This window comes from Elephas maximus, chromosome 22 (genome assembly GCF_024166365.1).
Source record: "Elephas maximus indicus isolate mEleMax1 chromosome 22, mEleMax1 primary haplotype, whole genome shotgun sequence".
Classification (NCBI taxonomy): Eukaryota; Metazoa; Chordata; class Mammalia; order Proboscidea; family Elephantidae; genus Elephas; species Elephas maximus.
In genome coordinates this window covers 63,880,806-63,894,549 of record NC_064840.1, presented here as the reverse complement: position 1 = coordinate 63,894,549, position 13,744 = coordinate 63,880,806, and the positions used below count along the sequence as shown (strand labels likewise).

The 13,744-nt window shown below is 41.6% G+C and overlaps 1 protein-coding gene across 1 annotated transcript in view; it reads left to right on the top strand.

Annotated features, from left to right (window-relative positions):
- Positions 1–13,744, top strand: part of KCNU1 (potassium calcium-activated channel subfamily U member 1) — a 170,952-nt gene that overhangs the window by 50,764 nt on the left and 106,444 nt on the right. The window contains 3 exon segments of the mRNA XM_049865508.1: positions 9,879–9,984; positions 11,554–11,636; positions 13,400–13,469. Of these exon segments, the coding sequence (XP_049721465.1) occupies positions 9,879–9,984; positions 11,554–11,636; positions 13,400–13,469 (259 nt within the window).

The window sequence follows — 13,744 nt, the reverse complement described above, 5'->3', positions numbered from 1 at the left end:
GTCTTAGAGGGGCATAGGTGTTTGGTGTAGGTACTGGTATCTGGTTGCAGCAGGGGGTCACGCTCTGAGCAAGGGATGGGGCTAAGAATCATCCCCTGAGTGTCTCTGAGGAAAGTACATCCCTGTTCCGTAGAGTGTTCAGGAGGGCAGGTTCTGCAGATGGACTATGGGCACCCAATGCTTTTGGTTGTAAGGACTGGGAGGTACCAGTTATCCCTGGACCCCTGTCATGGGTGGCTGGGTGATCTGAGTGGAGCCACCAGTCCTTAGGCTCCTGATGTGGATAGGTGAAGACCCTGTTTAATAGGCAAAGTGGTGTCAAATATCAAACACCCACCTCTCTACTGCACAGCTTAAACAGTTGCAGTCTGCCAACAAGGGCCTATTCTCCTGAAATAGGCCCACACAAGTCCATGCAGGGGGAAAAGTTATTCAAAGTCCATGGACTGTTTTGCCTGGACAGGAGCCACTTCTGCCCTGAGCTCCCCAGATTAGTGGAGCTGGCAAATTATCTTTTCCCCCTGTTGTGAATTTATTCCTTCTCCAAGTCCAGGAGCATGGCTCAGGCCGCTCAACTGGGCCTATCTCAGGCCCAGGGAAATCAACAGCCACTGAAGCCACCTTGGGGGTGGGGGGTGAGGTAAAATATATCCAAGTACTTAGCTTTTGCTGAGGGCACTATACTTCTCTTGTTCTGGAGGTGTGAGTAGGCTGTGCAGCCGGCTGCTTCTCCCTGAGGAAACTGCGGCCGAACACTACCACCAGCCCTGCTGCAGCCGCTCCTGGTAGTGGTGCCTGAGGGATCCCAGCAATTCAGGTCCGGCAGCTCCTCTCCGCTTTTGAACTGTCTCTCTCTCCCCCTGCCTCTCAGTCTGTTTTCTAACTATGCCTTTGATGTTCAGGCCTCCTAGCTGTCATAAATATAATAGTTTCACTTGATTTTTCAGGTCTTTGTTGTAAGAGGGATCACCGGAAGCAGCTGGCTATTCCACTATCTTGGCCCCGCCTCACATTTTCTTGTTTTAATATCCTAATTTTTAGTATTTAAGCTCTTTGTGATTGATTTTGTGTGATGTGCAGAGAACTAACTTCTATCCACCCCCCCCCCCCAAAAAAAAGGTTAATCAGTTTTCCAAACATCATTCATCGAATAAGTCAGTCTGATTTGAAATGAAATTTGGGCCTTTTACAGGATTGTATATGGGATCAACTCAACTTTCTTCATTTTACAGTTCTACAATTTGTACTTTATGTTATGACATGCTGAACCCACCATAAATTTGGGTCTTTTGCTAGATAACCAATAAATATTTTGAGCTATTTCCATGTGCTATTCATGAACACAGGACAGTTCTGTTTCAGTGTTTTGCCGTCTCTGTCTTTTCAGCAGTTTGTAGCATGGCAACTCACAGTACATTTATTATTATTATTTGAATACCCAGAACCCAGTGCCGTCAAGTCGATTCCGACTCATAGCGACCCTATAAGACAGGGTAGAACCACCCCATAGAGTTTCCAAGGAGTGCCTGGTGGATTGGAACTGCCGACCCTTTGGTTGGCAGCCGTAGTGCTTAACCACTACACCACCAGGGTTTAATACGTTATTTAAAAAATAGTAAAAAAACAAAGTGCTGAAACTAGTGATAAGAAGCTATTAATTATAATACAATTGAGAAAAAGAGGAAATCATTAGAAATATGGAAAGTAACATATTTTATCTCCTGCTGCATTTCCATGAGCTAGTGTTGTTGTTAGCTGCCATTGAGTCGGTTCTGACTCATAACAACCCTGTGTACTAGGGAATGAAACACTGCCCAGTCCTGCACCGTGCTCACAATCAGCGTCATGGTTGAGCCCATTGTTGCAGCCACTCAATCCATCTCAATGAAGGTCTTCCTCTTCTTCGCTGACCCTGTACTTTACCAAGCATGATATCCTTCTCCAGGGACTGATCCCTGCTGATAAAATGTCCAAAGTATGTAAGACATAGTCTTGTAATCATTGTTTCTAAGGAGTATTCTGGTTGTACTTCTTCCAAGACAGATTTGTTCATTCTTTTGGCAGTCCGTGGTTTATTCAATATTCCTCACCAACACCACAATTCAAAGGTATCAATTCTTCAGTCTTCCTTATTCATTTTCCAGCTCTCACATGCATATGATGAGATTGAAAATGCCATGGCTTGGTCAGGCGCATCTTATTCTTCTAGATGACGTCTTTGCTTTTCAACACTTTACAGAGGTCCTTTGCAGCAGATTTGCCCAGTGACAATGCATCTTTTGATTTCTTGACTCCTACTTCCATGGCTATTGATTGTGGATCCAAGTAAAATGATATCCTTGACAACTTCAATCTTTTCTCCGTTTATCATGATGTTGCTTATTGGTCCAGTTGTGTGGATTTTTGTTTTCTTTATGTTGAGGTGTAATCTATACTGAAGGCTCTGGTTTTGATCTTCATCAGTAAGTGCTTCAAGTCCTCTTCACTTTCAGTAAGCAAGGTTGTGCCATCTGCATAACACAGGTTGTCACTGAGTCTTCCTCCAATCCTGATGTCCCTTTCTTCTTCATACAGTCCAGCTTCTCAGATTATTTCCTTAGCAACACAGATTGAATAGGTATGGTGAAAGGATACAACCCTGATGCACACCTTTACTGACTTTAAACCATACAGTATCCCCTTATTCTGTTCGAACAACTGCCCCCAGATCTATGTACAGGTTCCTCACGAGCACAACTAAGTATTCTGGAATTCCCGTTCTTCTCAATAAATTAAAAAAAAAAAAAAAATTTTTTTTTTCAATGTTATCCATAATTTGTTGTGATCCACAAAGTCAAATGCCTTTGCATAGTCAGGAAAACATCTTTCTGGTATTCTCTGCTTTCAGTCAGGATCCATCTGACATCAGCAATGATAGCCCTGGTTCCACGTCCTTTTCTGAATCCGGCCTGAATTTCTGGAAGTTCTCTGTTGATATACTGCTGCAGCCGCTTTTAAATGATCTTCAACAAAATTTTACTTGTGTGCAATATTAATGATATTGTTCAATAATTTCCACATTCAATTAGATCACCTTTCTTGAGAATAGGCATAAATATGGAAGAGATCCATGTTTTTTGCTAATGCCTTCAAGTGCAGCTTGTACTTCTTCCTTCAGTACCATCGGTTCCTGATCATATGGTACCTCTTGAAATGATTCAACGTTGACGAATTCTTTATGGTATAGTGACTCTGTGTGTTCCTTCCATCTCCTTTTGATGCTTCCTGTGTCGTTTAATATTTTCCCCATGGAATCCTTCACTATTGCAACTCAAGGCTTGAATTTTTCCGTCAGTTCTTTCAGTTTGAGAAATGCCGAGCGTGTTCTTCCCTTTTGGTTTTCTATCTTCAGCTCTTTGCACATGTCATTATAATACTTTACATTGTTTTCTCAAGCCGCCCTTTGAAATCTTCTGTTCAGATTTTACTTCATCATTTCCTCCTTTTGCTTTAGCTGCTCGATGTTTGTTAGCAAGTTTCAGAGTCTCTTCTGACATCCATTTTGGTCTTTTCTTTCTTTTGTGTCTTTTTAAGAACCTCTTGCTTTCTTCATAGATGACGTCCTTGAGGTCATTCCACAACTCCTCTGGTCTTCGGTCATCAGTGTTCAATGCATCAAATCTATTCTTGAGATGATCTCTAAATCCAGGTGGGATATACTCAAGGTTGTACTTTGGCGCTCTTCAATTTGTTCTAATTTTCTTCAGTTTCAACTTGAACTTGTACATGAGCAATTGATGGTCTGTTCTGCATTTGGCCCCTGGCCTTGTTCTGACTGATGATACTGAGCTTTTCCATTGTCTCTTTACACAGACGTAGTTGATTTGATTCCTGTGTATTCCATCTGATGAGGTCCATGTGTATAGTTACTGTTTTTGTTGGTGAAAAAAGGGATTTGAATGAAGAAGTCGTTGGTGTTGCAAAATTCTGTCATGTGATCTCCGGCTTCATTTCTATCACCAAGGCTATATTTTCCAGCTACCGATCCTTCTTCTTTGTTTCCAATTTTTGCATTCCATTCACCATTAATTATCAATGCATCCTGATTGTATGTTCAGTCAATTTCGGATTGCAGAAGGTGGTAAAAATCTTCAATTTCTTCATCTGCAGCCTTAGTGCTTGGTGCATAAATTTGAAAATTTGTTTTATTAAGCTGGTCTTTCTGGTAGGCATATGGATATTATCCTTTCACTGACAGCGTTGTGAAATGTCCTTTTTGTTGATGAATTCAATGCCATTCCTCTTCAAGTTATCATTCCCGGCATAGTAGACCATATGATTGTCTGAATAAAAATCGCCAATACCAGTCTATTTCAGCTCACTAATGCCTAGGATATTGATGTTTATGTATTCCATTTCATGAACTAGTTTATTATATATACTTGCCAAGGCAATGAATGAGAATTTTTAAATTGTGCAAAATGTTGAAAGTATTTCATCTAGAATATTGTCAATTACATTTATACCCTTATGACCCCAAAACTTGTATCCTGCACCAGACTTTCTCTGTGGCTCCACATCAACTGAACTGATTGCTAGGTATTTCTCCCATAGTGTTCCCAAGGCCTGTCATACTCAATATTTTCAAAAGTGATCTTGTGGTCTTCTGTCCCTGTTTCCATCTTATAAGACAAGACATACAAACAAAAATAAAACAAGGAAAGCAATCAGCATTTTATATCCCAGTAAATGGCACCTCATCAGTGCAGTTCCTTAAAACAGAAAACTAGGCATTATGTTTGGTACTCTTCTTTCCCTCAATGTATGTCATCGTCAATACCATCAATTTTGTCTCCTAAATAACTCGAATTCTGTTTCTCCCATTTCAACTATCAAAACCCTATTCAAAGTTAACATCTTGTATCTCCTCAGATTTATGGTTCAGGTAGGTTCTGGAGTAAAACCAGGATGGTCAGAAGCCCTGTGAGGGTGAAGAGCTGAGAAAAAAGATGGAAACTGTTCAGACTTGGGCAGTTGCTCTCCCCACCCCCATTCCACTCCTTCAAACTCCAGGGCTGGTGAATTACAGTGTTAAGAAATATCTTCCAAAACTGGCATTTAGCTAGGGTGCTAAGGCTGAAGACCTGAACTGAGGAGGGTTCTAGGGTAAAAATATCACAAAGTTTGGTAAAGCAAAAAGCAAGTTTTATTCAGCATATAAGGCAAAAGTGGGAAAATGGACAAGCATGCTGCTAGAGCCATGTCTGTCTAAGTCTAAAGAATATTACAGAATTGACAAGAGTGGGAAAATGGACAAGAATGCTGCCAGAGCCAAGTCTGTCTGAGACCAAAGAATATCATAGCGTCATCAGTGTATATTGACATTACAAATGGGCAAAACCATCGAAAGCTTCATCTTTTCACAGCTGGCTAAAAACTGCCAAATCACAGTGATTCTGCATTTTGAATTATCTTTCTTAGTAATCACTGGCACAACTTTCAGTAACAACAGTCAGGAGGGTCTTCATTGATGCAATGAATCTTACCATTCACTAAAGGCTAATAAAAAAAGATAAGAGTGGGAAGTACGTGGGTCTTTTGTGTTCTGTTTATGATTCGTTTATATGAAAGTTTTCCTAAAAGATGTTTTCCAAGATTGTCCTGGCTATTGTCTTTATACCTCAGGGCCCAGTTGATGTGTCCTTGTGAGTCTAACTCCAGTTGCATCACATGCTACCACAAGGAATAATGGCTCCAATATTGTCCCCCAAATCAGGAAATATTTTGTGGGAAAAGGAATGATTAGCTGCGATTTTCCTAGGTTGAACGTGGAGCCTTGGTGGTGCAGTGTTTAAGAGCTTGGCTGCTAAGTGAAAGGTTGACAACTCAAATCCATCAGCTGCTCCTTGGAAACCCTATCGGGCAGTTCTACCCTGTCCTGTAGTGTCACTATTAGTTGGAATCACCTCGACAGCAATGGGTTACCGGTGAGGCTGAACTCAAGGGAGAAAGTCAAAAGTTCTACTGGTTCAGCTCTGGGCTACCCTGTTGTGAATAGATTGTAGTGGGGAGGCTAAAAGGAGGGAGGCCAGGTAGAAGATCATTGCAGTGTTCCGGGGGGGGAAGATGGTGGCTTAGGTCGGAGTAGTAACTGGGAAGGTGGGAGAAGAGATCTTGGACATACTCTGAAGGTAACAGGATCCTCTGATGGATTGGATGTGGTATGTCAGAGAAAAAGTCATGGGTATCTTTAACAGTGGTGTCATTAGGGGGTTGCAGAGGGTGCAGAATGCACCGCCTGACACTCTTAGAGGGGTGACACCCAAATGACCCCAGGGTCCATGGACATGGCAGCAGCAGTTGGCGGGCCAGCACCGCTGGAAGAGAGGCTGCCAAGACAGTGGTGTTACTAGGGTTGGTGTCAACCATCACCCAGTGCAGTCAACCATCACTCACCAATCAGGGTGCGGGTGGCTGGACCGTGGTAAGAGGGTCTCCATCTTAGCCCATAGGAAAGGGGAAGAGCTATGGGAAGCCCCAGGGGTTGGGCCTGGGAGGGGTGCTGGCCCTGATTGGGGGCGGGGTGGGGCTGGACCATTCCATCCCTCAGGGAGAGGTTTGCCGGATGGCCTGCCCACCCAGGCAAAGATGGGGCAGAGGAGTGACACCATGAGTTACCACTTGGGTGACGCCAACCCTAGTGACTCTACTGATCTCTGAAGTTTGGGGCCTAAGCAACCGAAAGGAGCTGTTATCATTTTTTGAAACAGGAATGACTAAGGGAGGACAAGGTTTGGAGTGCTGGTATTGATGGTGAGGAGGGAGAGTGAAAGATTTTTAGGAAATGTTAAGTTTGAAATGCCTAGTCAGGCATGCAATCCCAACATTTTCAGATTGTGGACTTTACTGCTCTAAGACCAGCTGAGAAGAAAGCATCCCTCTCTCTCAACAATCCTAGAGAACCTCCTCCTATTGCCTGCCGTTGGTACTGGTTGGATCACATGCTTGTCCTTGAACCAGTTGCTGTGTCCAAGAGGCTATGATACTGTCATCAATTAAGTCTGAGCTACGGGCCCATCCCTGTAATTTGGCTAGTGAAGTTAAGATCACCTAACTATATGGGTTGGTAATGGGGGATGGATGATTTCCCAAAAGAAATTCAAAATGCTGTTATCAGGAAAATACTCTGTGTATTCCTTCCATCTAGGTTCTAGGTGATTCCTTCCATCTTCTTTTGATGTTTCCTGAGTCATTCAATATTTTGCTCATGGAATCCTATGTTGTAACTCAAGGCTTGAATTTTTCCTTCAGTTCTTTCAGCTTGAGAAATGCAGACCGTGTTCTTTCCTTTTGGTTTTCTAACTCGAAGTCTTTGCGCATTTCATTATAATACTTCGTCTTCTCAAGCTGCCTTGTAAAATCATCTGTTCAGCTCTTTTACTCTACATTTCTTCCTTTCCCTTTAGCTACTTTACATTCAAGAGTAAGGTTCAGAGTCTCTTCTGACATCCATTTTGGTCTTTTCTTTCTTTCCTGTCTTTTTAATGACCTTTTTCTTTCTTCATGTATGATGTCCTTAATGTCATCCCACAACCGGTCTGCTCTATAGTCATTACTGTTTAATGCATCGTATCTATTCTTGAGGTGGTCTCTAAATTCAGGTGGGATATACTCAAGTTGGTACGTTGGCTCTTGTGGACTTGTTTTAATTTTCATCAGCTTCAACTTGAATTTGCATGGCACAGTGGTTAAGAGCTCAGCTGTTAACCAAAAGGTCAGCAGTTTGAATCCTCCAGCCACTCCTTGGAAACCCTATGGGGTAGTTCTCCTCTGTCCTACAGGGTCCCTATAAGTTAGAATCAACTTGATGGCAACTGGTTTGATTTTTTTGGTTAATTGATGGTCTTTTCTGCAGTCAGCCCCTGGCCTTGTTCTGACTGATGATATTGAGCTTTTCCATAGTCTCTTTCCACAGATGTAGTCAATTTGATTCTTGTGTATTCCATCTGTCGAGGTCCATGTTGTTTATGTTGTTGAAAAAAAGGTGTTTCCAATGCATAAGTCAATGGTCTCGCAAAATTGTATCATGGAATCTCCAGCATTGTTTCTATTGCCAAGGCCATATTTTCCATCTAGGGATCCTTCTTCTTTGTTTCTAACTTTCAAGTTCCAATCATCAGTAATTATTAATGCATCTTGATTGCACGTTTGATCAATTTCAGACTGCAGAAGTTGGTAAAAATCTTCAATTTCTTCATTTTTGTCATTAGTATTTGGTGCCTGAATTTGAATAAGACTTCCTTGTAGGCATGTGGATAATTATCCTGTCACTGTCAGTGTCATACTTCAGGGTAGATCTTGAATGTTCTTTTTTTTTATATATATATAATTTTTATTGTGCTTTAAGTAAAAGTTTACAAATCAAGTCATTCTCTCACACAAAAACTTATATACATCTTGCTACATACTCCCAATTACTCTCCCCCTAATAAGACAGCCCACTCCCTCCTTCCACTCTCTCTTTTCATGTCCATTTTGTCAGCTTCTAACCCTCTCTACCCTCTCATCTCCCCTCCAGGCAGGAGATGCCAACATAGTCTCAAGTGTCCACCTGATCCAAGAAGCTCACTCTTCACCAGCATCCCTCTCCAACCCATTATCCAGTCCAATCCATGTCTGAAGAGTTGGCTTTGGGAATGGTTCCTGTCCTGGGCCAACAGAAGGTCTGGGGGCCATGACCACCGGGGTCCTTCTAGTCTCAGTCAGACCATTAAGTCTGGTCTTATGAGAATTTGGGGTCTGCATCCCACTGCTCTCCTGCTCCCTCAGGGGCTCTCTGTTGTGTTCCCTGTCAGGGCAGTCATCGGTTGTAGCTTGGCAGTATCTAGTTCTTCTGGTCTCAGGATGATGTAGTCTGTGGTTCATGTGGCCCTTTCTGTCTCTTGGGCTCGTAATTACCTTGTGTCCTTGGTGTTCTTCATTCTCCTTTGATCCAGGTGGGTTGAGACTCATTGATGCATCTTAGATGGCCGCTTGCTAATGTTTAAGACCCCAGATGCCACCCTCCAAAGTGGGATGCAGAATATTTTCTTAATAGATTTTATTATTCCAATTGACTTAGATGTCCCCTGAAACCATGGTCCCCAAACCCCTGCCCCTGCTATGCTGGCTTTCGAAGCATTGAGTGTTCTTTTTGACAGTGAATACAATGCCATTCCTGCTCAATCTGTCATTCCTGGCATAGTAGGCCATATGATTTTACTATTAAAAATGGCCAATACCAGTCCATTTCAGCTCACTAATGTCTAGGATATTGGTCTTCAAGCATTCTATTTCATTTTTGACAACTTCCAATTTTCCTTGATTCATACTTTGTACATTTCATGTTCCAGTTACTAATGGATTTTTGCAGCGGTTTCTTCTCATTTTGAATCATGCCACATCAGCAAATGTAGGTCCTGAAAGTTTTAGTCCATCCACGTATTTAAGGTGGACTCTATTTCCTAGTCATATATTGAGTGCCTGCATTCCATCCTGAGGGGCTTATCTTCTGGCACTATATCAGACAATGTTCTGCCACTCTCTATATATTCACTGTCCAATTTTTTTTGGAAGTAGATCACCAGGTCCTTCTTCCTGGTCTGTCCCAGTCTGGAAGCTCCACTTAAACCTGTCTAACATGGGTAACCCTATTGGTATTTGAAATACCAGTGGCATAACTTCTAGCATCACAGCAACATGCAAGCCACCACAGTATGATAAACTGACAGGCAAGTGGTAGGCATTAAGTATAGAAATGCATATTACATTCCTCTCACTCTGTCCTGTAAGTATAAAGATATCTATAATCAAAATTAATCATTTTTTTCTCATCTTTGCCACTATGCTGTTTTGCCCAGGAACCCTCCTTCTTTGGAACTGGAAACCATATTTAAGTGCTACATGGCCTATACAAGTTTTGTTTTTGGATCTGCACTTAAGTGGGAGGATCTGAGGCGGGTTGCGGTAAGATCTAGTTCTTTTTCTCCTTGTAGCTTCCCCAAGCTGGAACAATTAAAATGATAGACTGTATTGCCCTGTCGAAAGATATTACTACTTATCGGTAAGATGGGGGGGGGGGGTGACTTCTCAACTTTCAAAATTGGTTATAAAGGAAATGTAATAATTGACCCTCATATGTTCTTGTTGCTAGTTGTTAGTTGCCATCAAATTGGCTCTGACTCATGGTGGCCCCGGAACAATGAAACAACCTGATGCCTGGTATGGTGCCATCCTCATGACTGGTTACAGCTCAGACAGTTGTGATCCATAGGATTTCCATTCACTGATCTTAGAAGTAGGTTACCAGGCCTTTTTTAGTCAGAAAGCTCTGCAGAAACCCATTTGCCATGAATAACCCTACTGCTATTTAAAACACTGGAGGCATAGCTTCCAGCATCATAGCAACATGCAAGTCACCACAGAAAGGCAGACTGACAGATGAGTGGTGGCTGTGCATGAGGCACAATGACCAGAATGGAACCCACCAGGTCCCACATGAGAGGTGAGAATTCTACCACTGAACCACCAATACCTCGACCCTCAAATACTCCTTGAAAAATATTCAAGCAGACTCCACTGTTTCCCTATGTTGATGACTCTTTACCTATGCTTATCTTTAAATTATTTCTTTCACTAAATTCTGCATTTATCTAGAAAAGATTTATTTTATTGGTCTAGGAGATCTGAAAAAATTCAAGATAGTAAAAGTACGTTTGATCTTACCATCTAAATAGAATTCTTACCAAAGGCAGATTTCTAGTAGCCCAACTCCTCCTCCCAAGTACACTGATATGCGTAATGGTAGGAGCAGCATGAAGGAAAAGAGCAGAAATCCCATTAGGGTTAGAACTACAAATGATGAACAAGATCCAACCCTCTAGACATCTTTGCTTTAAGATCAAAGCCAGCTTCCTGTCATGTTTTGGTTTTACAGAATCGTGTAAACCAAGAGGTTTCACTTTAAAGCAGAAATCTATAGAGTTAGCATAAAGAATTGAAGCAGAAAATGACAGACCCAGCATAATCTATCTCTCCCCTGCAACTTGGTACTAAAAGAGCATCTTTGATCATTTTCAGAATCTGCAAATATTGAATGACTCTTTATTGGGCCAAGCAGAATCCCATCTTCCCCATGCTCTGCTGTCCTGAGAGGCAAATAAATATACATGTAGATGCTTAATCAGGTCGTATTGCTCATCACCAGGTGCAAATTGGTGGTGATGGATGGTAGGAAAAATATAAAGGCTTTGTACTTCTTACATTAATGTAAGATTTTTAAAGCAATCTTACATCGACGTTAAAGTCCCTGTCCCTTGGACTGTCAGCTGCAGCCCTGGCAGCGTTTGCAGGATTCTGCACCTGATGTAAAGGCATCCTTGTCACCACTCCTTCCCAAGTGTGCTCTGGGTCTATATCCATGTTCTCGTCCTTGTTGGCAATTTTATGACCAAACCATAAGACAACCCATAAGGGAACATCCGAGCATTTCTCATGTGATTAACATGATGGCTGCTGTTTAATCTTGAAGAGTAGGTGGAATATGCAGAAGCATGCCTGATTATAGCCAACCCTTTGTGCAGTGATTCGTATGCTGAAGACACTTCAAACATCATGAGGTAAGAAGCCAGCACTGTGTTTTATATTTTCCAATGCTGATTTTTTTCCTACCTCTTTTAATACAAAGTCCAGCACAAAGGACTAAACAAAAGGAGATGTCATCTATCACAGCACAAAACCAAAAAAGAGCCCAAGCCCGCTAACCTCATGTTGATTCTAACTCATGGCAACCTATGCATTACAGAGTAGAACTGCCCCATAGGGTTTTCTTGGCCGTAATCATTACAGAAGGAGTTCTAGTGGCACAGTGGTTAAGCACTTGGCTGCTAACCAAAAGGTCAGCAGTTAGAACCCTACACTGGCTCTGCGGGAGAATGATGTGGCCGTATCTGCTTCCATGAATATTTATAGCCTTGAAAACTCTGTGGGGGAAGTTCTACTCTGTCATATAAACCAAAAACCCAACCCATTGCCATCAAGTCAGTTCTGACTCAACGACCCTATAGGACAGAGTAGAACTGCCCCATAGGGTTTCCAAGCCCATAGGGTTTCCAAGTAGTGGCTGATGCATTCTAACTGCTAACCTTTTAGTTAGCAGCCAAACCCTTAACCACTGCACCACCAGGGCTCCACTCTGTCCTATAAGGTGACTGTAAGGCAGAATCAACTCAACAGCAATGAGTTTTTTAATCCTTATGCAAGCAGATAGCCAGGCCTTTCTTTTGTGGCACTATTGCATGGGTGCAACTGCCAACCTTTGGGCTATTAGGTGAGTGTAAACCATTTGTGCCATCCAGGTTTATCATAATCCAGATGCTTGCCTATGTTTTTGCCCTCAGAGATCGTGCAGGTGGATCAAAAAGAAGGTGAAAATAGAATATCTTGCATGTATATGCTCTTCTTCACATACTTCCCTGAGGTTTTACATGGATGCTAGCTACCTGAATTTAAAAAGCAAGCATTCAAATAACTTATCACTGTTCATATAGTGCCATTATAACTAAGATCATGGGAATGATAATGTTTTCCCCCTAAAAAATGTGAGTTTAATTAGTAGACTTTACTTATTAGGGTTTTGTCTGCCAGTAATTCTGATGACAAATTATGCACGGTTCAGTATGCTGCGCTTGTGACCATTGGCAAATGTGTTCAAGAAGGCTAGAGTTAGTGTCACCGTCTTTAATCGTGGACTGTCTATGAGCAGGAAATTGACCGTGGTGACAGAAACTCAAACTATGATTGTGATGGCAATGACGTGCCTAATCCAGCTGAACTTCTGGTTCTCAGAGAAAAATAAGTCCACAGAGTGGAAGGTGACGCTACAAACAGTAAGAAACAGCTTAGAGCTGAAGATGACCCTACAAACAGCAAGGAAGAGCTCAGAACTTGGGCCATGCATCCTATAGTAAACATGAGCTAGATCTCAGTGTCTTAATTTGTAAAATGAGAAAGTTGAATTAGTCTGTGAGTTACTTCGAGCTTATAGACAGGAATACAATTTTTTTTCCCCTGTAACTAACATGTCTGAGCTTAAAGTCTAAATCATATGAAACTGTTTATTTCCTCCTAAAGACCTGTTCCCAAAAGACCACAGTCTCCTAATTCCAAGACCTGACCTTTCCATAGCTCTCCTTTCCTAAGTCACTAAAATAATAGCACACCATCGTGCACACTATTTGTAGAAAACAACTAACAGTGAACTTGAGGGTATGCTAAGTTTTCCTCTAGTTACTCACACATTAATTTAACTCTGAATGGAATTACATTGCAGAGCCATTTGGCTATGACACATCACTGATGAGCATATTTCTTATTTATGTAGGGTGCTCTCTATCAAGAACTATTCCCCTAAGACCAGAGTCATCATACAGATACTTCAATCCCATAACAAGGTATTGTTAATAATCTAGCCACCAGCCTCCTCCTTGCATATTCCATGAAGCTAGATGAACCTTATTACTTTCTAATGTGCCTAAATGAGCAGTTTTTTGCCAATTGTAGGTGAAATTTGGAATCACATTAAAATTGTTAATCACTTAAGAATGTGAATTTAGGGAAGAACTAAGGGTCTAAGACATTTGACCTGATTTTGCAGCTTTAGCTGTATCTGTTTTAAAAAGTGGAAGCATTTGACCACAAAAAAACAGATGAACAAAAGAAAAAAAAA